General features: G+C 41.0%; 1 protein-coding gene across 6 annotated transcripts in view; it reads right to left on the minus strand.

Moving 5' to 3' along the window:
* RSPH3 (radial spoke 3 homolog) overlaps nucleotides 1-27,047 on the minus strand; it is a 38,814-nt gene extending 11,767 nt beyond the window's left edge. For 4 of the 6 annotated variants that reach the window (XR_001918561.1, XR_001918562.1, XR_001296111.2 and 1 more), the window contains exons 1-8: nucleotides 25,909-27,047; nucleotides 23,249-23,336; nucleotides 20,462-20,603; nucleotides 18,168-18,313; nucleotides 16,908-17,111; nucleotides 14,767-14,929; nucleotides 13,985-14,071; nucleotides 13,097-13,468 (exon numbers count right to left, since the gene is read on the minus strand). Coding sequence is in view for 1 of the 6 variants with exons in the window: in XM_018053422.1 (XP_017908911.1) it covers nucleotides 13,155-13,468; nucleotides 13,985-14,071; nucleotides 14,767-14,929; nucleotides 16,908-17,111; nucleotides 18,168-18,313; nucleotides 20,462-20,603; nucleotides 23,249-23,336; nucleotides 25,909-26,405 (1,641 nt within the window). In the remaining 5 variants the exon portion in view is untranslated. Of the gene's footprint in view, nucleotides 1-12,972; nucleotides 13,469-13,984; nucleotides 14,072-14,766; nucleotides 14,930-16,907; nucleotides 17,112-18,167; nucleotides 18,314-20,461; nucleotides 20,604-23,248; nucleotides 23,337-25,908 lie in introns of those variants that run through there. The other 2 variants (XM_018053422.1, XR_001918564.1) reach the window with 2 other exon arrangements.

Here is a 27,550-nt window from a genome sequence, read left to right on the forward strand (position 1 = left end):
GTGAAGGGGACTTCTCTGGTGGCTCAGGGTTGTAAAGAATCTGACTGCTGATGCAGGGACATGGGTTCGATCCCTGATCTGGGAAGATCCCATATGCTGAGGAGTGACTTTAAGTCTGTGCGCCACAACTACTGAGCCTGTGCTCTCAAGCCTGGGGGCTGAAACCACCGAAGCCTGTGTGCCCTAGAGCCTGCGTTCCCCAAGAAAAGCTGCAGCGATGAGAAGCCTGAGCACCACAACTAGAGTAGCCCCCACTCACTGCAACTAGACAAAAGCCTCTGCGGCAATGAAGACCCACCACGGCCAAAAACAAATACATAAAATTATTTTTACAAAGTCATGCCCACCACCCTAGATAGCCACATCCCATTAAAGAAAAAAGAGAAGTGTGAAGGAGAGAGGATTATACTAGGGAGGTGTCTAAGGTTTTAAAAAATGTCTCTGATATGATTTTATACGTACATATAATACACACACACACGACTATACCTTAATCCTGCTAAATCTAAGCTTTTCCATCCTTTTAAAGTGTACAAATCAGTGCAACGATGACCACTACTTAAATTTTAGAACATTTCATTACTTAATACCCATTAGCAGGTATTTCAGTTACACCCTCTTCAGCCTCTGGCACCTGGACATTTCATGTAAATAAACTGACATAATGTGATTTATGACTGGGTTCTTTCCATAGTATAATTTATTTTCAAGGTTCATCCATGTCATAGCACATAAATAGCACTTCATTCTTTTTATTGCCAAATTATATTGCATTGTTAGGATAGACTAGTTTTTATTTATTCTTTGATGGGTATTTAGATTCTTCCTATTTTTTGCCTTTGGGAACAATGTTGCTATGAACATTCATGCACACATTTCTGTATGGATGTGTTTTTATTTCTCTTGGGTGGAGAAATGGAATACCTAGGAGTGGAATTGTGGGATAAACATGTAATTGTATTCTTGCTGGGACAATCCCATGGACAGCGGAGCCTGGTGTGCTAGTCCATAGGGTCTCACTGGAAATAACTGAAGTGACTTATGTAACTGTATGTTTAACATTTTAAGAAACTGCCAAACTGTTTTCCAAAGTGGCTGTACCATCTTACAATCCCATCAGTAGTGGATGAGATTTCTCTTTCCGACTTCTCTTTATCCTCATCATCTTTTGCTACTGTCTGACTTTGATTTTAACCATCTTAGTAGTGGGTATGAAGCAGTGTAATAATGTTGACTTTGATTTGTATTTCCTTGTTGACTAATAATGTGGAATACATTTCATGTGCTCATTAGCTATTTGTTTAAAAATTCAAATCCTTTGCTGATTTTAAAATTGGGTTGTTGTTTGGGAAAAACCTGAATGAACTTTTTGGCCAACTCACTATTTACGTCTTTATTTCATCAGTTTTGTTGCTTTCATTATGTAAGTTTTGCACCTCTCTGATCGTTAGTACTTAAGTATTTTATCCAAACAGTCCATCCTAAAGGAGATCAGTCCTAGGTGTTCACTGGAAGGACAGCTGTTGAAGCTGAAACTCCAATACTTTGGCCACCTGATTTGAAGAGCTGACTCATTTGAAAAGACTCTGATGCTGGGAAAGATTGAGGGCAGAAGGGGACAACAGAAGATGAGATAGTTGGATGGCATCACCGACTCAATGGACATGGGTTTGGGTGGACTCTGGGAGCTGGTGACGGACAGGGAGGACTGGCGTGCTGCGGTTCATGGAGTTGCAAAGAGTCAGACATGACTGAGTGACTGAACTGAACTAAGTATTTTATCCCTTTTGGTGCTATTATAAATAAAATTACTTTAATTCCCTTTCAGACTGTTAACTGTTAATATGTAGAAATATAATTGACTTTTGCATACTATTGATTTTATAGGCTGAAAACTTGTTGAACTCTGTTAATTCTAGTATTCTTTTTGTCAATTTTAAAGTTTCTAGGTGGCACCATGGTGAAGAATCAACCTGCCAAGACACGTAGGAGATTCAGGTTTGATCCCTGGGTCGGGAAGATCCCCTGGAGGAGGAAATGCCAATCCACTCTGATAGTCATGCCTGGGAAATCCCATGGACAGAGGAGCCTGGAAGGCTACAGTCTGTGGGGTCTCAAAGAGTCAGACACGACTGAGGACGCATGAATGAATACACAAGACACTGTCTTCTGCAGTTGAGAGTTTTACTTTTCCTTTCCAATCTGGATGTTAGACGCATTTATTTTTCCTGCCAAATTGCCATTGCCAGAACTTCCAGTACAATGTTGAATAGAAATGGCAACAATAGATATTTTTGTTTTGTTTCTGATCTTAGGGGGAAAAAGCATTCAGTCTTTCACATTAGGCCATGATGTTAGCTGTGGGGTTTTCCTAAATGCCTTTTATAGGGCTGAGGGAGGTCTCTGCTGTTCCCAGTGTGCTTGGCTTGCTGCTGCTGTTCAGTCGCTCAGTCATATCCGACTCTTTGAGACTCCATGAACTACAGCATGCCAGGCCTCCCTGTCCATCACCACCTTCCGGAGCTTGCTCAAACTCATGTCCATCAAGTTGGTGATGGCAACCATCTCATCCTCTGTCGTCCCTTTCTCCTCCTGCCTTCTATCTTTCCCAGCATCAGGGTCTTTTCCAATGAGTTGGCTCTTCACATCAGGTGGCCAAAGTATCGGAGTTTCAGCCTCAGCATCAGTCCTTCCAACGAACACCCAGGACTGATTTCCTTTAGGATCGACTGGTTTGATCTCCTTGCTGTCCAAGGGACTCTCAAGAGTCTTGCCCAGCACCACTGTTCAAAAGCATCAGTTCTTTGGTGCTCAGCCTTCTTTACGGTCCAATCCTTGCAAAATGCCCACTGTTTTGACCCTTCAATACTGTGTTGGCTCTTCTGGGTCTTTTGCCTCTCCACATCATCAGTTTGTTGATATCTGTAAGCTCATTAGCTGGGATTTTGATTGGGATTGCATTGAATCTATAGATCAAGTTGGGAAGAACTGACATTTTGACAATCTTGAGTCCCCCTATTCATCAACATGAAATGTTTCTCCACTTAGTTTGATTTCTTTCACCAGTTTTGTAGTTTTCCTCATATAAATCTTACACACATTTTGTTAGACTTATAACTAAGTATTTCATTTTGGGGAGGTTCTAATGCTAGTGATTTTCATTTTAAATTCCTCTGTCAATTGCTGGTATATATAGGAAGTGATAGATTTTTATATTAATCTTCCATTCTGCCACCTTACTATTAGTTTCAGGAATCTTTTTGGTGATTCTTTGGGATTTTCTACAGCGACAAGCATGTCATCTGCAAACAAATAGTTTTATTTCTTCATTGTCAATCTATATACTTGTTATTTCCTTGTTTTATTGCATTACCTGGGACTCAGTATATTGAAAAGGAATGGTCAGAGAGGACATCCTTGCTTTATAACTGATCCTAGTGGGAAAGCTTCTAGTTTGTCACCATGGTGTTAGCCCTAACATGTCTTTTTTTTTTTTTTTTGGTAGCTATTCCTTATAAAATTACCCTCATTTCTACTTACTAAGGGATTTTTCTTTTTCCAAATCATGAATGGGTGTTGAATTTTGTCAAATGCTATTCCTGCATCTATTGATATGATCATGCGGTATTTCTTTTTAAGCCTATTTCTGTGATGGATTACATTAATTGAATTTGAAATGTTAAACCAATCTGGCATTCCTGGGATAAATCTACTAAGTCATGGTATATAATTTCTATTATACATCGTTGAATTCAATATCCTAGTATTTTGCTGTAGATTTTTCCAACTAGGTTCACGAGAGATACTGGTCTATAATTTTCTTGCAATGTCTAATTTTGATATTTAATGTTGGTCTTATAGAGTAGGTTAGGAAGTATTCCTTCTATTTTTATCATGTGAAAGAAACTGTAGAGAACGGGTATAATTTGTTAAATGGTGTTCGGTAGAATTCACCAGAGAACTCATGTGGACCTGGTGTTTTCTGTTTTGTAAGGTTATTAATTCAATATATTTAATAAAGGCTACAGATGGTGATTGCAGCCATGAAATTAAAAGATGCTTACTCCTTGGAAGGAAAGTTATGACCAACCTAGACAGCATATTGAAAAGCAGAGATATTACTTTGCCAACAAAGGTCTGTCTAGTCAAGGCTATGGTTTTTCCAGTGGTTGTGTATGGATGTGAGAGTTGGACTGTGAAGAAAGCTGAGTGCCGAAGAATTGATGCTTTTGAACTGTGGTGTTGGAGAAGACTCTTGAGAGTCCCTTGGACTGCAAGGAGATCCAACCAGTCCATCCTAAAGGAGATCGGTCCTGGGTGTTCATTGGAAGGACTGATGCTGAGGCTGAAACTCTGATACTTTGGCCACCTCATAGGAAGAGTTGACTCACTGGAAAAGACCCTGATGCTGGGAGGGATTGGGGGCAGGAAGAGAAGGGGACGACAGAGGATGAGATGGTTGGATGGAATCACCGACTCGATGGACCTGAGTTTGAGTGAACTCTGGGAGTTGGTGATGGACAGGGAGGCCTGGCGTGCTGTGATTCATGGGGTTGCAAAGAGTTGGACATGACTGAGTGACTGAACTGAACAGATATAGGCTTATTCAGATTGCCTACTTCCTCCTGCATTTTTAAGAACAGTTTTGTTGGATATAAAATTCCTGAATAGCATCTTTTTCTTTTAGCACTTTTGAGTATATCATTTCATTGCCTTCTGACCTCTATGGTGTCTGAATAAAAATAAGTTGCTAATATTGAGGAGTCTTTGTATATGATGAGCTATTTTTGTCTTACTGCTGTTGAGGCCCAAGGCATGCTGCACCCAAATATGCCTCAGTGGTATACTGATGATTTTGAATTAAAGTTACTTGAGAAACAGTCAGTTGAAAAAAAAAACCCACTGTGCCCCCAACTCCTTACTTCTTAAGAGTGGGAAGTAAATCTCCCATATGAAGAAGGTACCCTCCCTACACTAGGAGGGTAGAAAGCATCCTTAACAACACAGTTAGGGATTCAAAGCTAAGCTGTGTGAAGAAATACTGTTACTTCATTTCTTTGCTGCTCTAAGCACAAGCCCCTTTGTTTTGTTAACATTTACAAATAATTATTTGTAATAATTGTCTAAAAATGATACTCAAACAATTTGTTTTGGTGACTTTTGGGGTCCTATTTCTATGAGACCTCTGTGCATACAAATTCAATTGATTTTTTTTCCTCCTGTTAATCTGTCCTGTGGCAATTTAATGATTAGACCAGCCAGAAGAACTCAAGATGGGTGGGGCGGAATATCCCCCTCCCCAACACTGTCTCAGAACTGTCTTTGTCCCTTAGGAGTTGTGGATCTCTTTGAGTTTATTATACATGAAATTCACTGAACTTCTTGGGTGTAAATATTAACCTTTTTTTTTTTGCATCCCATTGACGTTTTCAGCCATGGTTTCTTCAGATGTTCTTTTTGTTCTTTTTTTCCCCTCCTTCTGGGATTTGTACTGTGTGCTTACTGGTATTCTTATAGTGCCTCACAGGTCTCTGAGGCTCTTTTCATTTTTCTTCATTTCAGAGTGGATAATCTCAGTTTGATTTAACTTCATGGCTTCTTTCTTCTAACAGTTCACATCTGAGACCCTCTGGTTAATTGTTCATTTCAGTTACATTTTTCAACACCAGAATTTCTATTTGGTTCCTTTTTATGATTTCTATCTCTTGATGTTCAATTTTTGGTGAGAATCATTCTCATACTTTATTTATACATGGTTTCCTTTAGTTCTTTGTACATATTTACAATTGCTAATTAATGTCTGTCAAGTAGGTTCAAAATTTGAACTTTCTCAGGGACAGTTTCTATCAACTGTTTTTTTTTTTTTCTTCTGCACAGGCCATATTTTATTTTTTGCATGTCTTGTATTTTTTTGGCTGAAACCCAGACATTTCAGAAGAGTCAAAATGTGGTGACTCTGGATATCAAATCCTTGCTCTACCTCTTCAGCTTAGGTTTTTTGTTGGTGTCTGTCTGTTTGATGGCCTTCATGAACAAATTCTATAAAGCCTGTATTCTTTGCGCTGCCACTGAAGTCTGCTCAGCTAGCTCAGCAGGTAGCTAATGATTAAAGAGCTTTCTTAAATATCCTGAATCAGTAAGTCTTACACTTTGCCCTGAGGGGTTCTCTGTGTGTTAAGCCATGGCTCCAATATTTTAGCAGTTTACGACTCTGACTTTGCTCTCAGCTCCTGCTTGTGCAGATCCTCGATGTCAGCCTGAGATGAGAGGTGAGGGTCTTCCCAGGTCTTTTCTGGGCTGTAAACAGCTCTACAAAGTACCCTCTACTTACAGATTCCTGGGAATATGTTGAAACTTTTCAAAACCCCCTACGGACCTCTCATGCCTCAGATTTCCTTTTCAAGTATTCTGGTCAGCCTCCTGTTTGCTTCAACTCGCATTTCCACCCCGGGTAGACTATTGCTGCTGATTGCTGATTTTCTATTTTTAAACAAATGCCCTGCTGCTGGGACTTTCCTCACCGAGCAAGCTCTGAGTCAGGTCAAATAAAGATAAGCCCTTAAAAGAACTTATCCAGGGAGCTGCCAGACAGGTCACATACTGACAGTTTTCTGGGGATGTGGCTTTTCTGGGGAGCTCTAGGCATGTTTTAGTCCCTCCAGTGGCTGACAGGCTGCTGGTTTTCTCAGTTACCATGGTTTTGAGTCTGTTGGTTTTCAAGGTTATTGTGGAGCTGGGAAGAATGGGATGGGAATAGGGCAAATTAAAATGCCACAAAGCTGACTCTTTGGAGATTCAGCCACTTTCCTTGAATAAATGCTCTTCACTGTTCCAAGTCTTTGGTTAATTTCCCGAATTTTAAAAATGTTATTTTTTGACAGGTTTTTTTTTGGCTTGTGTTCTTGTTGCTTTTATGGAGGAGCTGATTTTCAGAGGTCCCTACTCTACCAATTCCAGAGTCCGTCTTCCATAAACACTAATTTCTGTCCTGTGTTGTAAAGTAATCATGTATTCAAGACCTGCTGAGGGATATTCAACTTTGGTCTCAGACTGCTAATGCCTTTTGAGCTATCTATTTTCCCCTGCTTTTCCATGTACCTTTTTTCCCTAATAAGTTTTAGCCTACAGTCTTCCCATAGTGGTCCCCATCTCCTTGTTAATATGCTACTTCTAATACACTGTGGGGCTACAAAACAGCCAAATTGGGTAGTGATGTTGGAATAGCTTTGGATGGTCCATGGCAAAATGGCAACTCAGAAGTCACTTTGGCCTTCTCTCTCTTACGCTCTAAAAATGAGGTTTCTAGACACCTGAATTTAGAGGAAGTGAGTTGGTAACATCCAAATCAGGGGAGACAACGTTTCACAATACTCCTTGCTAAGTTTGATTATATCTATAGTAGTATATCTAATTCTGGGAAACATGTTTTAAGATGACTTTGACCAAACAGAAATTTCAAGGTAATAGTAACCAGGATGGAGAGTGGGAAAGTTCTGAAACTATTCTCTATGAGGAATAATTGGGATGAGTGGTGGTACTTCATTGGGAGAAAGAAAAATCTGGGGAAAAAAACCCCCAAAAAACTATTGGAGTATAGGATAGGGCTGGTATGTAAATAAAATCATTCTGTCTCTCTCCACCATAATCATGCCAGTTGATTATAGGTTATAAACCAAAAGGCATAGGTTATAATGGAACAGGGGCTTCCCAGGTGGCACTTTTCCAGGTGGCAGGAGGTAAAGAACCCTCCTGCCAATGCAGGGGACATAAGGGATGTGGGTTTGATCCCTGGGCTGGGAAGATCCCCTGGAGGAGGGAGGGTATGGCGATCCACTCTAGTATTCTTGCCCGGAGGATCCTATGGACAGAGGAGCCTGGTGGGCTACAGTCCATAAGGTTGCAAACAGTCGGATATGATTGAGGGGATTTACCACGCATAACGGGACAGATTTTGACTCAGTGTAAAAGAAACTTCTAATAATGAGAATTGTGCAACAATGTACTTGAGTAAGTATTTACCATGTCTTGAGCCTGGGGAGACAAAACTATGTGAGAATTGCTGTTCTAGGGCAGCTTATAAAGGGAAAGCCCCATCCTCAGTGACTAAACAAAGACCAAGTGACCACCTGTTAAGGATACTGTACTGGATAGGAGGCTGGACTATATGATAGCTAAAGTCTATGCTGACACTACCATTTTAAGGGTCTGCGATACAGGGTGCAGTCCACTGCCACCCCTATAGAGCTGGCAGATAACTTGGGGGCAAGATAAAATACTCAGTGTGAGCCTAGCTTCTCCAAGAAGTACAATATATTTTTGAACTCTTTTCTCTATCACGGTCTCTTTATGGTCCTTAAATTATGTTTGAAGTTGGAAGCAGGTTAATTTTGCTTTAGGGATTTACTGACACCTAGTGGTAAAAAATAGGTATCAATATAATCTAAAATGTTAGAAGACCATCATATACAATCATTATCAAAAATAAAAATATATAATATAATATATAACATGTTATCAATGCATATTATAATAAAAATGTATTAGTATTTCAAATTTTATTTTCAAAAAGAATTTAAAATTCTTTAAATGTTATATTTTTATACTGAAATTTCAACATCTTGACTGATTTTGTTTATAAGCAAACCTATAACCATGACTGTATCTTGTGTGTGTGCCTGTGCACGCAGCTGTATCTGACTCTTTGCAGCCTCACAGACTGTAGCCTGGCAGGCTCTTCTCTCCATGGAATTTTCTAGGCAAGAATATTGGAGCAGGTGGCCATTTCCTCCTCCAGGGGATCTTTCAGACCCAGGGATCGAATCCACATCTCTGTGTCTCCAGATTGGCAGGTGGATTCTTTACCACTAGCTGCCACCTGGGAAGCCAGTAATACCCATATCTTTTAAGTCACACATTTCATTAATTATATTTTTAAGATTTAAGGATAACAAAAAGTATCATCTGAACTATCAGTTTATTAAATTTTAATTTGTAAGTGGAAAGCACTGAAACAAAAAGGTAAATATGTGCCAATTCAAAGGGAGAATTATAGACATCAATCCAACAGCATTAACAGCAGTTGTTCATGATAGTGACACCTGATCTGTAACATTTTTGTTTGGGTCTCTGACTGCGAACAAACTTGGAAAAGGTTGATTCTGGTTAGATCTTGGAGCTACGGCAAAAAAACAATAGGTACTAATTGGTCTATGGGGAAACTAAATGCTTATTTGGGCTTTTTCAGAATGCCTTTATTTTTAAAATTTTATTTTTTTGGCCACATTGTGTGCCCTATGGGATCTTAGTTCTCCAACCAGGGATGCAACCTATGGCCCTGCACTGGGAGCTTGGACTCTTAACCACTGGACTGCAAGGCAAGCCCCCAGAATGCTTTTATACTAAATAAACTGAGATAAATGGCTATGGCTATTGAGCTCTAGAATACATTAAAAATTATAAAAATTTATAGCAATTTATAAAAATTGCTGTGATTCACCTACAAGCAAAAGGGAAAAGCAGAATATATCAGATTTTGCATAGTAAATAAAGCATATGAAAGATATATCTAAAAGCTGTAGATTAAAAATTTAGCTGATATGATTGCTACGTTTTAACAACATTGACAAGTAAATGAAAGTTTTAAGGTGAGAAGAAACGAGCACGATTAACCTTCTGACGATTACGATACCATGGCGTTTTACTACGCTATGCCACTCCTCCCACACCCGTTACGAGTTTTAGAGGAATTATCATCTCCAAATACGACTTCTTTCTGCAACACTTCCGCTCTCTCATCTGCTTTCAAAATAAACCAGTTCTTTTCCCTAACTAAAGGGGCAACCTCCTTGCGTGTGGTGAACTCAAGACCAGCCGGTCTGGCTCTGGTGTGTGCTGTTGACCACGCTGCACTGCTGAGTGACTTCCCAGGCCACGCCAGCGTTCCTCAGCTCAGCGCAAGTCAGAATGGCTTACACACCACTAGGCCTGCACTGGAGGAAATGACTCTACCTGCCTCGTCTAGTTCAGTGATCTGGGAATTGACGTTGGGGGAGGACAATCTCTAGAAATTTATCACATATTATCCATTTTATTACTATTCGGCTTCTCTTAGCTTAGTGTTAGCTGAAAACAGAAAAGACCAGAACTCCTAAGAAGAGCATGAGCAAATGTGAGCACAGATAATTCAGTTTCCACTCAATATTTTTCTTTTTCTACAGATAATGTATCACCAGCTTCTCCACGTTTTTTCACAGGGACAGTGTCCTAACCTCTTGATTATTTGTTTCTCTCTAGGATGGAATACGCAGTTAAGCTTAACCAGCTTCAGTATGGGGTCTACAGACTTAGGTTTCTTTAATAAACTGAATTAACTTATGGAATTATGGCACTCAGAATGAGAAGTTTAGTGAAGTATCTGCAGAGTGTTACTGTGAAGGAGGATTAGAATTGTAGAAGATAATCAACCTTTACTCCATTTTGAAAGCATTCTTAAAATTAAAAAAAAAAAAAAATTCCTGGTCTTATCACCAAAATTAGTATCTTGTAAATTTCAGGATGATCATTGAGGCTTCCCTGGTGGCTTAGTGGTAAAGAATCCACCTGCCAATGCAGGAGATGCGGATTGGATCCCTGGACTGGGAAGATCCCCTGGAGGAGGGCATGGCAACTCACTCCAGTATTCTTGCCTGGGAAATCCCATGGACAGAGGAGCCTGGCGGGCTCCAGTCCAAAGAGTTGGACACGACTGAGCAACTGAACAACAGCAGCAACAAATTCTAGGATAATCACAGACTGTTTAAGAAGACGGAACTAACTCAGCAATCAAAGGGGACAGACTTCATTTTTAAAAATGCTGTTGATTCAATAATTTATTCATTCTTCGTACCTCCCAAAAAGTGCAAGGCTGTTGAGAAGAAAAGGATAGCAGATTGGAAGGAAGGGGATCTGGGCTCCAGCTTCCACCCCATTTCTTGCTAGGCTAGTCACTTCACCGAGAATCCTTTAGAATCCCTGAGCCGTGGTTTCTTCTCTCACCACTGTTTTGTTCAGCTCCACCGGGAGGCTGTAACTGCACCCTCCTCGTGGTGCTCAGCACACAGCAGGCACTCAGTTGACACTCGCTGACTGAACAGACCGATGACTGATCGAGAGTGAAAATAAAAACGTCGTCACATCTACCCCAGAAGGGCTGCTCTGGCGTTAAAATGATGTACGGATATAAAATGTGCGAAATCAGTTTGAGAGTCATGAAAAGTGCTACTGAGACATACAGCGCAGTTCTTTTTACAAATGGAGAAAGATGTTCTTGTGTATTTTTAACGCCATGTTTAAAAAAAAACTAAGGTAAATGTGTTAATAACTGCAAGCTATTTCAAACCACTGACAGCTTATATATTTATAAATATTCTGAGAAAAATAGACTATATCTATCTGAAGCCTCAGAAGACATCACTGATTAGAGATTAATATAACTTTCAGTTTAGTTCAGTCGCTCAGTCGTGTCTGACTCTTTGTGACCCCATGGACTGCAGCATGCCAGGCCTCCCTGTCCATCACCACCTCCCAGAGCTTGCTCAAACACATGTCCATTGAGTTGGTGATGCCATCCAACCATCTCATCCTCTGCCGTTGCCCCCCCTTCTCCTCCTGCCTTCAATCTTTCCCAGCATCAGGATCTTTTCCAATGAGGCAGTTCTTTGCATCAGGTGGCCAAAGTATTGGAGCTTCAGCTTCAGCATCAGTCCTTTCAATGAATATTCAGGACTGATTTCCTTTAGGATTGACTAGTTGGATCTCCTTGCAGTCCAAGGGACGCTCAAGAGTCTTCTCCACCACCACAGTTCAAAAGCATCAATTCTTCAGCACTCAGCTTTCTTTACTGTCCAACTCTCACATCCTTATGTGACTAATGGAAAAACCAGAGCTTTGACTAGACAGACCTTTGTTGGCAGAGTAGTATCTCTGCTTTTTAATACACCATCTAGGTTGGTCATAGCTTTTCTTCCAAGGAGCAAGTGTCTGTTAATTTCCTGGCTGCAGTCACCATCTGCAGTGATTTTGGAGCCCAAGAAAATAAAGTCTGTCACTGTTTCCATTGTTTCCCCATCTATTTGCCATGAAGTGATGGGATCGGATGCCGTGATCTTAGTTTTTTGAATGTTGAGTTTTAAGCCAGAGTTTTATATCTCTAACATAACTTTAGAGGTAAAAAATATCTATGATTTTCAATTCACCAAACAAGTTCAGATTAAAAAGTCAAATGGCAATTACCTATAATACAGTTGTATCTGACCACATTAAAAAAAAAATTTATATGTACTGATGTTGAAAAGTCTAAGATAAACTGTTAGGTGAAGATGCAAGTACTATAACCCATATTTTGCCAGATGTTCAAATGTTTATCTACAGAAATATCTCAGAAAAGGCCTGGCTGGTACATAGAATGGACGGATGGATGACACAGGCTATCTGAGGAGGGACCTTTAGCTTCATTGGTATTGCCTGAAATTTTTTAATAGCAAGAATGTGAACAAATAGATGAGAACTTTACTTGAATATTGAAGATGAAACGGGTAACGGCTTAACTTTATACAGACAAGGGTGTATTTCTTGGTATTTGGAAGGAGAGAGCCCTGTGGCTTTCAGGAACCCAAACTTGAGGGATTCCTGCTTGGGGTAAATTAAACAGTTTTTCTACAGAGAAGAAAAGCTAACAGAACTGGTATCTAACATTAAATATCATACTTACTAAAAAAAGAGAGAGAAACTACAAAACTAAAGAAAAATGCATTAGCGATATGTAGTGGTCATGGGACAAATAAGGAAAAATATATCGGTTATATAGGGGTGATGGAAGGAGTAAGGAAACAAATATTGGTTATATATACCGGTAATAGGAAGCTTGAAATTAGACATAGTTCTCATTCGAGTTATAGTATAGCTCCTAAAGAGTCTACTATTAAATAAATAAGGTTTCATTTAAAAAATTAGTTTTATTATTTCAACATATTTGATTTGCCCAGTCCATGAGACAAAAAGACACGCTGACTAAACACAACATAATTTCCATGAGTTGAGGGGACTCACGCATTGTTACCTGATTGGTTGCAGTGCTGACTGGCTGCCGACGGGCTCCACGGCACTGAGGCTCCCCTCTACTGCAACAGCTCTTCCCTCTTGGAGGACTTCCTCATTTCTGTCAGTTCATCATCTTCTTCAGCGAGCCTCCTTTCCCGGGACGACACTCTCTCCATGTACCTTGTGTCGTATGGCGTTCTCTGTAGGGAGTCTCTGTCTGGAAGGGGTCTCTGGGCCTGGGATGCACCCTGATCCCAGGATTCAAAACCCACCAGGGGCTCTCTCGTTCCTCCGGGACCGCCGAGTCCATCCTCAGGCCTCACAGGGGCGTGCCTGCCCTCCTTCTGCTCATAGAGGTTCAGTCTTCTCTCAACCACCTCACGAATCAACACTGAAAATTGCATGTACAGAAATCACTACGACTTTTCATATTTTAGTAGTTATAACGCTCACTTATAGATGAGTATAAAACATTCACTAGGCCTTGTGCCTTCCCTGTATCATGACCAAAGCAATACATACCTTTTGTGCCACTTAATATGAATTCTATTCAATGCCTGTTTTAACAGAATATGATTTATAAAGTAATGACAGAAGATGTTAATTCTGATCAAATTATACAAGAACCAAAAATAATACTGAAGGTAAAAATAGGTACCTTTGTTAAATGGCAACCCACTCCAGTACCCTTGCCTGGAAAATCCCATGGATGGAGGAGCCTGGTATGCTACAGTCCATGGGGTCGCAAAGAGTCGGACACTACTGAGCGACTTCAGTTCACTTTGTGAATAGAACTGATATACTGAAACTTTAAGAACCAAAACTGTAAAATTAACATCCTTTTTCCCTATGTTCTTTTTACCGAAAAATTTCAGAGATGACTTTTCAATAACATAAAAGAACTTACTGTCAAGCACTGTTCTTCCCACCATGCTGTACTCCATGGTTTTGTCAACTTCATTCATTAGCCATGGGAGGAATCCTATCTCAATATCTGTAATTTAAAAAGTTAATTTCATTAAGTGATTTTTATGAATCATTACAAACTGGAAGAACCTGTGCTCTTTCCCCTAATGTTACAGATATATCAGCCTTGTTTTCTTATTATAAAATGTCAAACAGACTCGTATAGTCTCACTTTTGCTGTGTAGTATTCTCTCTATGTGGTCTGCTCCATTACCTTTCCATTGAAGTATAAATGGTATTTGCAAAATTATGAGGCCTTCCCCGGAGTCAAAGCCTTCAGAACTGACTTTATAGGCACTATGTGAGATGAAACAAGGAGCTGGGGTTATGGGGGACATCCGGTCCATATTTCTTTCTACTCTCCAATGTTGTTTCTCAGTAACCATTCTAAAATCTTTGTAACACACCTCTTATTAGTGATGGTACTTTCTTAAAACAACTATAACTGATTTTAAAATTTGGCCCAGAGATAGAAAGATTCCCTGATAGCTCAACTGGGAAAGAATCTGCCCGCGAAGCAGGAGATCCTAGTTTGATTGCTGGCTCGGGAAGTTCCGCTGGGAGAAGGGATAGGCTACCCACTCCAGTATTCTTGGGCTTCCTGTTTGGCTCAGCTGGTAAAGAAAGATTCCAATTCAAAACAAAAATGGGCACAACATGAACTCAAACCATTAGCAGGATGCTTATTGCAACAGTTAATCTAACGAAAGACCTCCAACAAACCTCTTTCAATGGGATCATAAAAGTAGCCACCATCCCGAAGGCTGTCAAAAACTGATGGGAGGAGGTCGGCCAGGTAACGCTGTGCAAACGCTCGAGCCGCGATCTTCTGCGAAGTCTCGTTATGCTTGTGAACCACCTGCCATTGCTGCTGCTTCCGACGTTCCTGCCCAGAGGAAAACACCATCACAGGTGGCTATTATATCTTCCCCCGATACCGACTCTCATGAGTGTGAGAATTTGTACTTATATTTGTGCCCAAAAAAGGACAGCAAGGTGTCTAAGATCAGTTCGTATTTTTCACTAATATTTTAATGAATTTCAACAGCTAAGTAGGTACTGAATTCAGAGGAGATGATGCTTAAGGTAAAACTCATTTCCTGATCCATTTTCAAGTAAAGTAATTTCAGGATATACATGTCTGACTGAAATCAAAGAATAATAATAGTTACCTGTATTTTTAATTAGTATTATAAAGTATTGCTGATATGAAAATTATAGTTGCTTAGACATCTTTGATTAAAAAACTTGGGCCAATAAATTGTCTCATTTATAATGACTCTTTGAATTTGTAAAGTTCTGAAAATTATAAAACCTTTTTGTTGCTGTTGCTATTTATAGATCATATGAAATCTGTGAAGCTTATGAACTACCTTCTCTATTCCCATGCAGAAATGGGAACATTAATATATTTTCTAATTAGTCTATTTTCAAAGTTGAAGTAAATATAAATCTAGATGACTTGTATTCTTTGTTTTTTCATATTTCCTAATAGTAAATAATATATATTATAAAAAATGAAGAATACAAGTCAACCAGATTTATATTTGCTTAAAATTTGAAAACATTTCCTAATAGTAAATAAGGGCTTCCCAGGTGGCTCAATGGTAAAGAATCTAACTGCTTGGCAGGAGACGTGGGTTCATTTCCTGGGTCAGGAAGGTCCCCTGGAGGAGGAAATGGCAACCCACTCCAGTACTCTTGCCTGAGATATTCCATGGACAAAGAACCCTGACAGGCTGCAGTCCAAGCCAGACACAGCTGAGCATGCACACACCACCAAACAGTAAACAAACAAATTTAACTCTTCTTTGATAAAAGCTTCACCAATTATTTCAACAAAGCTGACTGTTAGGATTCATCTTATACTTGTGAACATATAATCGTGCATTTGCACAATCCTTATCAACAGACCCATGCTCTTTACAAAGTTACTCATTCTGGAGGAAAACTGAAAGTCCACCTGACTAGGTTTGGAGTAGAATGTTCCAACAACTGAGCTATTCGTGTGGGAAGCTAGACTCTGAGCCCTTTCAGGTGTTTGGAAACTCTTTATCATTTATCCATCCAGTGTTTAACTCACCTTAAACTGTACTGAGCCTAGTGATTCCTAACTAGAGGTTTGTGGCATATTTAATGATCGGATTCTACAACTTTTCTTATTAAAGGTTCTAAAAACCTTATAATCTGAAGAAATATTCTGTAAAGACTCGGATGGTAGGTGTATGTATAAGGGTGTGGAGCAGAGCTAGTCACTGAGAAAAAGACCCAGAATTCTTTCCAGATCCTCTTTCTTACTCCGCATCTACCCAAATACACTCCACTTTTCCCTGCCACCTTTTCTGCCATTGATTTTCGGCAAACTGATGTTATTTCTTCTCTAGGACTCTTGATATTTAAGAGTGCCTTTCATTGGGACATGTGTAATTTAAATTGTGACCTGCAGGAATTTTGGGGAACTCTATTTAGGTTGTTGGTGTTATTTAGTCCGACTCTTTGCAACCCCATAGACTGTAGCCTGCCAGGCCTCCTCTCTCCATGGGATTTCCCAGGGAAGAATATTGGAGCGGGCTGCCATTTCCTTCTCCAGGAATAGAACCTGGGTTGCCTATACTGGCAGGCAGATTCTTTACTGTTGAGCCACCTGGGAAGTCCATCTCTATTTAGGTACATCTATGTAAACTGGAATTTTAAAAATATAATTGTTCATGAAAGATCGGTGATCTGTAGGAGAGACCTGAACAACAAATACTACAGGTCTTTTCTAACATGTTTGCCAAGACCTGTTAGCTCTACATGGGATTTTGAACATAATTGCTTAAGTAACCGAAATCTGTCTGAGAGAGAAAACGAAAATTCTCTACTTTTTCCTCCCGGTGTCGCCTCTCCTGCTCTTCAAGCCGCTGGACTTCAGCAAGCTCGACATTGCGAAGCTCTTCATATGCGTACTGACTGGCCCGCAGGTTCGCCAACTCTTCCTCTTCCATCACTTCCAGAAGAGACTGCTCGATGGTCTTTCCCACCAAAACTTCTAACATTGGTTTAACTTCAAGATCAAAGTCAAACAGCTTAAACACACAAAACAAATTTAAAATTTTAATCATGGACTAAAGGCTCAGCGAAAAAAATATCCACAAAAGCAGCAATAAATAACAGGATCCTACTTATTGAGGGTCTTCTGTGTGCCAGACACTGAGCTGGTAATTTACTGTTTCTAATCTTCAAAACAGCCCAAAAGGCACAAGGGGCTCTTTACAGGCAAAAACTGGTAAGAGTCAAAGTTATAAAAAGATCTATTCAATCATAAGAATAAACCTTCATTCTCAATAATTTTCCAATAAAACTCTAAAACCCAAGGGAAATGTCTTTGTCTGTCTTGTTCTCCATCTTTTCTGCTTGATTTTTATTGGTCGTTTTGATAACAGTTTGAAGAACAAAGGAACAAGAATAATGGATACTTTGGTGATTCATCCCTAGGATTTAGAGGCAAGTATAGTCTTCTGTATAGATTATGAAGACTTATTTTATTTCCTAATTCAATGACAATATTTTCGAATTCCTTCGAGTTTTAAATCTCACTAAAGTCATTATGTGCACTGCCTTCTCTTCTTCAGTTTCAGAAACTGGCCTGTATTTGTGTATTCCACACTGATATAAAAATTAATTATTTTCGGACTTTTTTCCTAGTACAGAGAATTATCTTCATAAAACTTATATAATCAACCAGCAACTAGCAGTGGAACCTTTCATACCAGAGATATTATTTTTCCTCATTTGGTACAAATCTACCTTATGTTCATCCATTAAGCAAGTATGCAAACACACAAAAATTAAATATGTAAATATTCTAAACACATTTCTAAAATTTTTTATTTCTGATCAGCAGAGGGGGAAAATCAGATCATGGCATTTAAATCTTTTTTTTAAAGACTAAAAAGTAAACGATCATGATATTTAAAAACATTTCTGGGTAGCTCAGGATAAACCCATACACCATTTGGAAGGAAATGCAGTAAGTATTTAGAATCTTCCTGACTGTGAGGTGGTTTGCACTTACGTTAAGGTTTTAATTAAATCTAACTCTTCATAAAGAAGACAGAGGGAAGTCTAATGATGTACTATACCTCTCCTTCTAGAATTTCGGTGGCCACATCTTTGCCAGTTTTGGCAGGAATAAAGAGTGGTGTTGGTGGTTTGTCCAAAAACGCATCTGTCTGGCACTCCATATCAACTTCTATTATGCGGTCAGCAATTTCTTCAAGGTATAATTCTAAGAGAATACCATATACATTGAGTTTGAAATTCTGGTCTTTTTCAAGAATTTGAAACTATAGCCCCTTCAAAACAGAAATGAATGGATCAGAATATAAATCTTGAAATAAAGGTGCTCAAATGTGGGGTTCAATCCACATAGTGTACTAAGCATTTTTATATATTTGGAAGACCACAGAGTCAGTCAGGCTAGAATATTTACTAAATGTTGAGAGATCACTGAGCTTTGTATTTAAAATGGGCTTCCCTTGTGGCTCAGCTGGTGAAGAATCTGCCTGCAATGCGGGAGACCTGGGTTTGATCCCTGGGTTGGAAAGATCTCCTGGAGAAGGGAAAGGCTACCCACTCCAGTATTCTGGCCTGGAAAATTCCATGGACAGCCCATGGGGTCGCAAAGAGTCAGACATGACTGAGCGACTTTAACTCTGTATTTGAAAACAGAACTAAAGAACATGAACCTATAGATGTATATAAGACACAAAATATAACACGGGATGGAAAGTTAATGATCCACCCATGTAACAAAGTCTTAAGACAGTCGATGTTCAAAGGTTTGAAAATTCCTGGACATGTAAAAAAAACTATGTATCACATCATTGTGTTATGGACGTTCTCTCTAGCCTACACATCATAAACAGACATATGAAAACAAATTTCACCTTAGGAATAATTTACATGAGGCCAGGGCAGTATGGCATCATGTAAACGACATGAGAACCGGAGTCAGGTGTTGAACAGAGGACCTGGCAATTACATCCTCTTTGGGTCTTAGTTTCTTTACCTGCAGAAGGGATCATGGCTATCAGCCCCCTGCAGTCTTCATAATGATAAAGGAGACACAGGTAAAGGACCTGGTACCGTCTCTGAGACACAGGAAGTACTCAACAAGAAGTGGCTGCTATTCTATCACTTCATATTCTGATGGGGTAAGTAAAGACTAAAATTTAGCTTTCATAGAATTACAACTATATTGGCTAATCACAGACATATACTTATTCTAGACTTGGTCTCAAGGTAGGAAACAGCTTGGAATGGTCCTCAACCTTTTGTCCTTACTATCCAGAAATATCTCTGGTGAATCCACTCACCATCTTGGCAGGGTGAATCTTAGGTAGTTACATTTTATGTCCAAGGAAAACATCAAGTATTGCTTGACTACCAAGATTCTGTCAACAACACGGCTGGACGCCATGGGTCCAGATAAACCCCCACAGCTGACAACAGTCAGATAAGTAGGAAAAGCCTGGCACTAGCCTAGGAGAGCCTGTGTGGCCCCGGGGAGGATGCAAGGGAATGGAGAGCAAAAGGAGCTAGAAGAGGCCACGGTGAGAGAGGTGGGGGACTCAGATCTAAACAGGCTTGTGCTGTGCTGGGCTTAGTCGCTCAGTCGTGTCCGACTCTTTGTGACCATGGACTGTAGCCCGCCAGGCTCCTCTGTCCATGGGGATTCTCCAGGCAGGAATGCTGGAGTGGGTTGCCATGCCCTCCTCCAGGGGATCTTCCCAACCCAGGTATCAAACACAGGTCTCCCATGTTGCAGGTGGATTTCTTTACCACATGACCCACCAGCAAAGCCCAAGAATACTGGAGTGGGTAGCCTATTCCCTCTCCAGGGGAACTTCCAGATCCAGGAATCGAACTGGAGTCTCCTGCTTTGCAGGGGGATTCTTTACCAGCTGAGCTACCCGGGAAGCCCCGGGATTAGTAAAGCTTGGACTAATAACTCAGATTTTCAGATATACAGTTTTCAGATATTCAGTAAATGGGTTTACTTCTCTCAAAAGACAAAATACCAAAATAAAACTATACTGATCTCCACCTTCCACGAGTCCAAGAGGGATTCATCCTGGGCTACAAAAAGCAGGAAATACTCCCAGTTGGAGAACAGCATACGCGAAAAGGGCTGAGAGAATTATTTTGGTCCTTATACTCTTTTTCAAAAAAATCGCCATGTCACATTTTCAGCCATATCCAATAAAATAACAATATTCAGTCTATGAGTTTTTTTACTGAACGGACTTCTTCTACCACGTGACAGGGAAATACTAGATGGCATAACAGATACGTTAATATGAAAGTCAAACAAAATGAACTGACTCAGAAAACCATACACTCTCAGGAGCCACCAAGCCGTGGGCCCACATACCGGTCTGCACATCCACGTGTTTTCTGCCTTCCACGGGTTCGGGTGTACGTGGTCTGAGCTGTTCTTGGGCTCGTTTTCTGGCAAAAGCCCTCCTCCTAACCTGCTGCTGTCTCTGAATCTCTACAGGATCAGGTTGCCCAGGCTGAATGACAGAAAAGGCTTAGAAAATTTAGAAAATATTTCTTAAAGTGTGTAGGAGTGCTGCTCCAAAGCAATTCCTGGGTGGCATAAAAGCATCTGTCATAGAATACATCCTACTTACCAGTGAGTTGGTGATTAAAAATTTATCTGAAATTTGTCAGGCAATTACAAAGGTATCTGGTAAAACACAAAAAAGTAACTTCAAAGTATGACTGTTAACCAGAATACAATGGGTACAGAATCCCAAACAATAAACTGTTTTTCCTCATTCAAGGATTTTTTACCATGAACTCCTCTGATGCCTAGCAAACTGAGGTAACCATTCAGCCTCAATAGATTTTAATGTGTAGTTAAGAAATTGAAAACCACTTGAACTTTTTTTTAGCCTAATTTCATGACAGAAATTTCCATAAAAAATACATTAGCTCACAAAGAAAACAACTTCAGTCCAAACAAAGCCTGTTCAAGTACACAAACAATAGATGACTAAGGGATTAAGGAGGCAAAAGGCAAAGGAGAAAAGGAAAGATATACCCATCTGAATGCAGAGTTCCAAAGAATAGCAAGGAGAGCTAAGAAAGCCTTCCTTGGTGATCAGTGCAAAGAAACAGAGGAAAACAACAGAATGGGAAAGGCAGAGATCTCTTCAAGAAGTTGGAGATACCAACAGAACATTTCATGCAAAGATGGGCACAATAAAGGACAGAAAAGGTATGGACCTAACAGAAGGAGAAGATATTAAGAAGAGGTGGCAAGAATACACGGAAGAACTATACAAAAAAGATTTTCATGACCCAGATAACCACGATGGTGTGATCACTCACCTAGAGCCAGACATCTCGGAATGCGAAGTCAAGTGGACCTCAGGAAGCATCACTACAATCAAAGCTAGTGGAGGTGATGGAATTCCAGTTGAGCTAATTCAAATCCTAAAAGACGATGCTGTGAAAGTGCTGCACTCAATATGCCAGCAAATTTGGAAAACTCAGCAGTGGCCACAGGACTGGAAAAGGTCAGTTTCCATTGCAATTCCAAAGAAAGGCAATGCCAAAGAATGTTCAAACTACTGCACAATTACACTTATCTCACGCTAGAAAATGCTCAAAACTCTCCAAGCCAGGCTTCAAAAGTACATGAACCATGAATTTCCAGATGTTCAAGCTGGATTTAGAAAAAGCAGAGGAACCAGAGATCAAATTGCCAACATCCACTGGATCATCAAAAAAGCAAGAGAGTTCCAGAAAAACATCTACTTCTGCTTTACTGACTATGCCAAAGCCTTTGACTGTGTGGATCACAATAAACTGTGGAAAATTCTTAAAGAGGTGAGAATACCAGACCACCTTACCTGACTCCTGAGAAATCTGTATGCAGGTCAAGAAGCAACAGTTAGAACTGGACATGGAACAACAGACTGGTTCCAAATTGGGAAAGGAGTACGTCAAAGTTGTATATTGTCACCCTGCTAATTTAACTTATATGCAAAGTACATCATGAGAAATGTCGGGCTGGATGAAACACAAGCTGGAATCAAGACTGCCGGGAGAAATATCAATAACCTCAGATATGCAGATGACACCACCCTTATGGCAGAAAGTGAAGATGAACTAAAGAGACTTTTGATGAAAGTGAAAGAGGAGAGTGAAAAAGTTTGCTTAAAACTCAACATTCAGAAAACTAAGATCATGGCATCCAGTCCCATCACTTCATGGCAAATAGATGGGGAAACAATGGAAACAGTGATAGATTTATTTTCCTGGGCTCTAAAATCACTGCAGATGGTGACTGCAGCCATGAAATTAAGACATTTGCTCCTTGGAAGAAAAGCTATGACCAACCTAGACAGTATATTAAAAAGCAGAGACATTACTTTGCCAAAAAAGGTCCATCTAGTCAAAGCTATGGTTTTTCCAGTAGTCACGTGTATGGATGTGAGAGTTGGACTATAAAGAAAGCTGAGCAAAAAGAATTGATACTTTTGAACTGTGGTGCTGGAGAAGACTCTTGAGAGTCCCAAGGAGATCCAACCAGTCAATCCTAAAGGAAATCAGTCCTGAATATTCACTGGAAGGGCTGATGCTGGAGCTGAAGCTCCAATACTTTGGCCACCTAATGCAAAGAACTGACTTACTGGAAAAGACCCTGATGATGGGAAAGATTGAAGGCGGGAGGAGAAGGGGATGACAGAGGATGAAATGGTTGGATGGCATCACCGACTCTATGGACACGAGTTTGAGTAAGCTCCGGGATTTGGTGATGGGCAGTCCATGGGATTGCAATGAGTTGGACATGACTGAGTGACTGAACCGAACCAAACCATTTTTCAGTGCACAGCTCAGGGGCATTAAGTACATTCACATTGTGCAACCACTACCACCGTTCATCTCCACAACTTTTTTCACTCTGTGAAACTGAAACTCCGTACTCATTAAATAACACTTCTCTATTCCCCCATTCCCTGCCAACCACTATCTGGCTTATATTTGCATACATTTTTTTTCCCTTTCATTTTTCTAGCAATCCATCCTTATTTCATAAATGTTTTAGTCTGTAACAGATCAGAAATTTAAAGACAGAAACAAAAATTGGTCCTTCACCACAAGTAGTTTGGAGTACTCTGTGTCAGACAATTCAAACTGTACTTACCAGTGGTACTGACTGTAGAGCGTAAGTGTTGCCTCGGATCACCCTTCTGTCATACATTATGTTTCCATAATGCACAGGTTCTTCAGGTCTATAAAAACATAGATTCTAAATTATGAGTGTAATAGAGCATTGGTATCCAAAAGTCAATTTTTCATTGTCAAAAATTAAAGTATATTTGATTTACAATATTGAGTTGGTTTCAGGTATACAGCAAAGTATATCAATTATACATATATATATTTTTTAGATTCTTTTCCAGTATAAGTTATTACAAGATACTGAAAGTATCTGTGCTATATACTAGGTCCTTGCTATCTATCTATTTATATAGTAGTGTCAATGGCAACCCACTCCAGTACTCTTGCCTGGAAAATCCCATGGACAGAGGAGCCTGGTAGGCTGCAGTCCATGGGGTCGCTAGGAGTCAGACACGACTGAGCAACTTCACTTTCACGCATTGGAGAAGGAAATGGCAACCCACTCCAGTGTTCTTTCCTGAAGAATCCCAGAGACGGGGGAGCTTAGTGGGCTGCCGTCTCTGGGGTCGCACAGAGTCAGACACGACTGAAGCGACTTAGCAGCAGCAGTGTGTAGTTAACCTCAAATTTTCACTTTATTCCTCATCCCCTTTCTTCTTTGGTAACCATAAGTTACTATGTCTGTGAATCTATTTCCATTTTGTAAATAAGTTCAATTCTATCACTTTTGCAGATTCCACATGTAAGTGATATCATATGATATTTGTCTTTGAGGTCAACTCATTTTTAATAGGATTTAGAGTAAGGTGAAAATATTTTAAGAAAACAATTTTTTTTATAGCACTGTTGATTAAGGAAGTTCCAGAATTAGGTGAGAGAAGGAAGACGTTGAGAATTATGTATGCTACATTGTTATGAAGTAGACAAAGGCCACACAGATGTGTATCTGTATGTATATATTTGTATTCATACGTGTGCACATAAACATGGGTGTCTGGAGAAAAGTACCAAAGTATTCATTCAAAGTCATTAATGTGGTTTGGAGGCAGGAGAGGGACAGCAGGTTTGCAAGAGAAGGGGCTAGAGAATAAGGCTGTACTAAGAATGCCCACAGGCATGAATGAGTACATATATTAAAAAATTAAATCTGCGTGTGCATGTATACAGAAAGAAATTTGGGGAAAAAAGGAATTAGAGTTTATAAAAACGTGGAGGAGAAAAAAAGTAGAGGGAGCCAAGCGCAGATTAATATGTGTAGAATGATTCCATTTTGGAAATAAAACCTTCCATATACACGTACATATGCTCCTCTTTGTGTGCACAAGCAAGCTGTGGAAGAGTAAGACTGTTTAAGTTTGCTTACAACAGGGAAGTGGGAGTAGAGATGGGTGAGAGAGAATTAACTTTGCCTTTATTACTCCTTATTTGTAATTTCCATTTGCTTCACAAGAATGTATTACTTTTATAAATTTGTAAACTGAAAAATCAAAAAGACACATCTAAAAGAACTCCTCTCAAAGGCTTGATTCAGATTGCTTCAATATACCAATCAACTAATTCTATAAAAAGAGAAATTGTTTCTAAGGAACCACCAATGATTCTTATTTCATCTCTTGGTGTGATTTAATAGGAAGGATTTGTAAGCAACCACTTCAAGGCACTAGGAAATATTTCTCCAAGGAGTCCCTTTTAAAACTGAATCTTTTTATAATTTAAATGTTCTTATTTTGGTTTTCTTAAAGTGATAGACATTTCTTATTAACAAATGTCTTTACTGTCAGAATAAGATAATGATGATTTTAGACTCTGCTTGAAATAAGCATCAAGAACTCATGTTCAGTCTTTAATTCAACAATCTGTGTTGAGTGCTAACTATCTGTCAGGCAGATCTTTAGTGAATAGAAGTCATAAAGGGTCTTGCTTCCATGGAGCCTGCATTCTTGGAAAGTTCTGCTGATGCCAAAAATTGAAGCATACAGAAAGAACTTTAAGAGAACCATAATATTTAATGCCTTTCCAAATATGGATACCTGAATATTTGCAATACCGATGAAGTAAAAGTACAATTCGCAGTCCAACATGGAAGGAGAACCTGATTCCTGTGAAAAGAGATTTATGTGACCCCCATTATGGACACGCTATTGTGAGGTACACCTTTGTATCCCAGTTTGTTTATATGCATAATACATAATATAAAACCAACTTCACAGCACTGGAGACTAGGTAAGAAAATGTATGTTGGTGCTCCTAGAAGGTGCCTGCTTGGCACACAGTCGGCCAATAAACATCTGTTGACTCAATACGTCGTTTCCCTGCACATGTTATCAATCATGCCAGCATCATGATCACTAAAAAGTTAACTAATTCCCTTTATTGCTTCAGTCCTCCACAACACAGGAGAGTTTCTTGCTGCTGCTGCTAAGTCGCTTCAGTTGTGTCCGACTCTGCGCGACCCCCTAGACGGCAGCCCACCAGGCTCCTCTGTCCCTGGGATCCTCCAGGCAAGAATACTGGAGTGGGTTGCCATTTCCTTCTCCAGTAGAATTCCTTAGGGAGGGAATTTATTTCTCAGAGAGCAGGGAAGGGAAAGCGGCATAGGCAGGTTCTGCCAGGGCGAAAGGGCCAAGATCCCGCGGCCCCAGGATGGGGAGACACCCCACAGGGGCCGGTTTGCTCACTCACTGCTGCATCAGGTCGTCCCGGTAACGGCGGCGCTGGCAGGGCAGGGCCCGGGGCCGGCTGGTGTAGGTGTAGGTGGCCATGGCTGGAGAGGCGCGCTCAGCCAACGTGGAGGTCGCGCCCGGGGTCGGCCCGCTTCCCTTTCGATGAAGCTTGGCTTCGAAGCAAGTGGGCACTAGAGTGTCGTGGGAGCCGGAGAGGTGCACGTAGTGCCAAGGGCAGGGATTCCGTGATGCGAGGAGGGGCGGCAAGAAGGGAGGCGGGCGGGCCGGGAGGTTGCCAGGGCAGGAAGTAGGGGCTACACAGGGACAGCTCTGTGCACCACCGAACCCTCCCGCGGCGCCCGCGCCGGTTGCCCAGCAACCCAGCATTCCGTCGAGGGGCGGGGCCTCAGGGCTGTTCCGGCTGGCGGGCTTCCGGGGAAGGTTGCCGGTGCGCCCGGGCACTTCCGGTTCTTGACTCGGCCCACCCGCGTCTTCCTGGTTAACGAGCCTGCGCATGAAGGAGGCGGGCCCGGTGGCCCCAGCAGAGGCCTGAGGACGGCGGCGACGGTCCGCGGCCCCACTCTCGAGGGGCGCTCGGCGGGGCTTGGGTTGGCGCCGTCCACTCAGAGCCCGCTCCTTGGGGACCGCCCTTGGCCGCTTCTCCCGCGCCTGCCGCCGCACCTCTGATCCGGGCCATCCACCTACGACCGCACACGCATGGCGCCCAGCCTCCTATCTCTTGTTACGTGCCAGTGCCGGGCCGGGGGGCTTCCCCGTTGTCTCCGAGCACTGCCACCTCTCCCGCCCCAGAGTCCGCCTGCGTAGCTGGTCTGCCCTTTTCTGCTTCCCTTCCCTGCTTACCTCTCTGTTGCTAGTCCTTCAGGGGGCGGTCTTTGGGCGTGGAGGGCCGCCCCATAGACATCTCATTTTTGGTAAAGGGTGCGCGTCTTCTTGAGTCTTTTAGGCCCTCCTCTTGCCCTAAAAATGAAGCATCAAGGGACGGATCCGTCCTTAGAAACAGCAAATGCACTGGTTTTAGTGTTGGCGATGTGAAAGGATTGGGTTTGTGTAAGTGAAGGTTATGCTTCCCTGCGTGAACTGTGGTGTTGCAGAAGACTCTTGAGAGTCCCTTGGATTGTAAGGAGATCCAACCAGTCCATCCTAAAGGAGATCAGTCCTGAATATTCAATGGAAGGACTGATGCTGAAGCTGAAACTCCAATACTTTGGCCACCTGATGCAAAGAACTGACTTAGAAAAGACCCTGATGCTGGGAAAGATTGAAGGCAGGAAGAGAAGGGGAATGACAGGATGGGATGGTTGGATGGCATCACCGATGCAATGGGCATGAGTTTGAGTAAACTCCGGGAATTGGTGGTGGACAGGGAGGCCTGGCGTGCTGCAGTCCATGGGGTTGCAAAGAGTCGGACACGATTGAGTAACTGAACTGAGTGATAACAGTTGTCTGTCTTTGCGTTTGCATTCAGTTAAGTGCTGTGAGGATTTAAATCCGGGTCCTGCACTGTACTAGCCCCATAGCTTCCGGCGAAGTAATGTTTTTGTGTTTCATATTGCAGATCTGCAAAATGGGGGTAACAATCATTTAATGTCATTTACTGAGATGCAGCCGATTGGGTAGAAGTTCTTGTGGGCATTTTTCAT

The sequence above is a fragment of the Capra hircus genome, chromosome 9 (assembly GCF_001704415.2).
Source record: "Capra hircus breed San Clemente chromosome 9, ASM170441v1, whole genome shotgun sequence".
NCBI classification, from domain to species: domain Eukaryota; kingdom Metazoa; phylum Chordata; class Mammalia; order Artiodactyla; family Bovidae; genus Capra; species Capra hircus.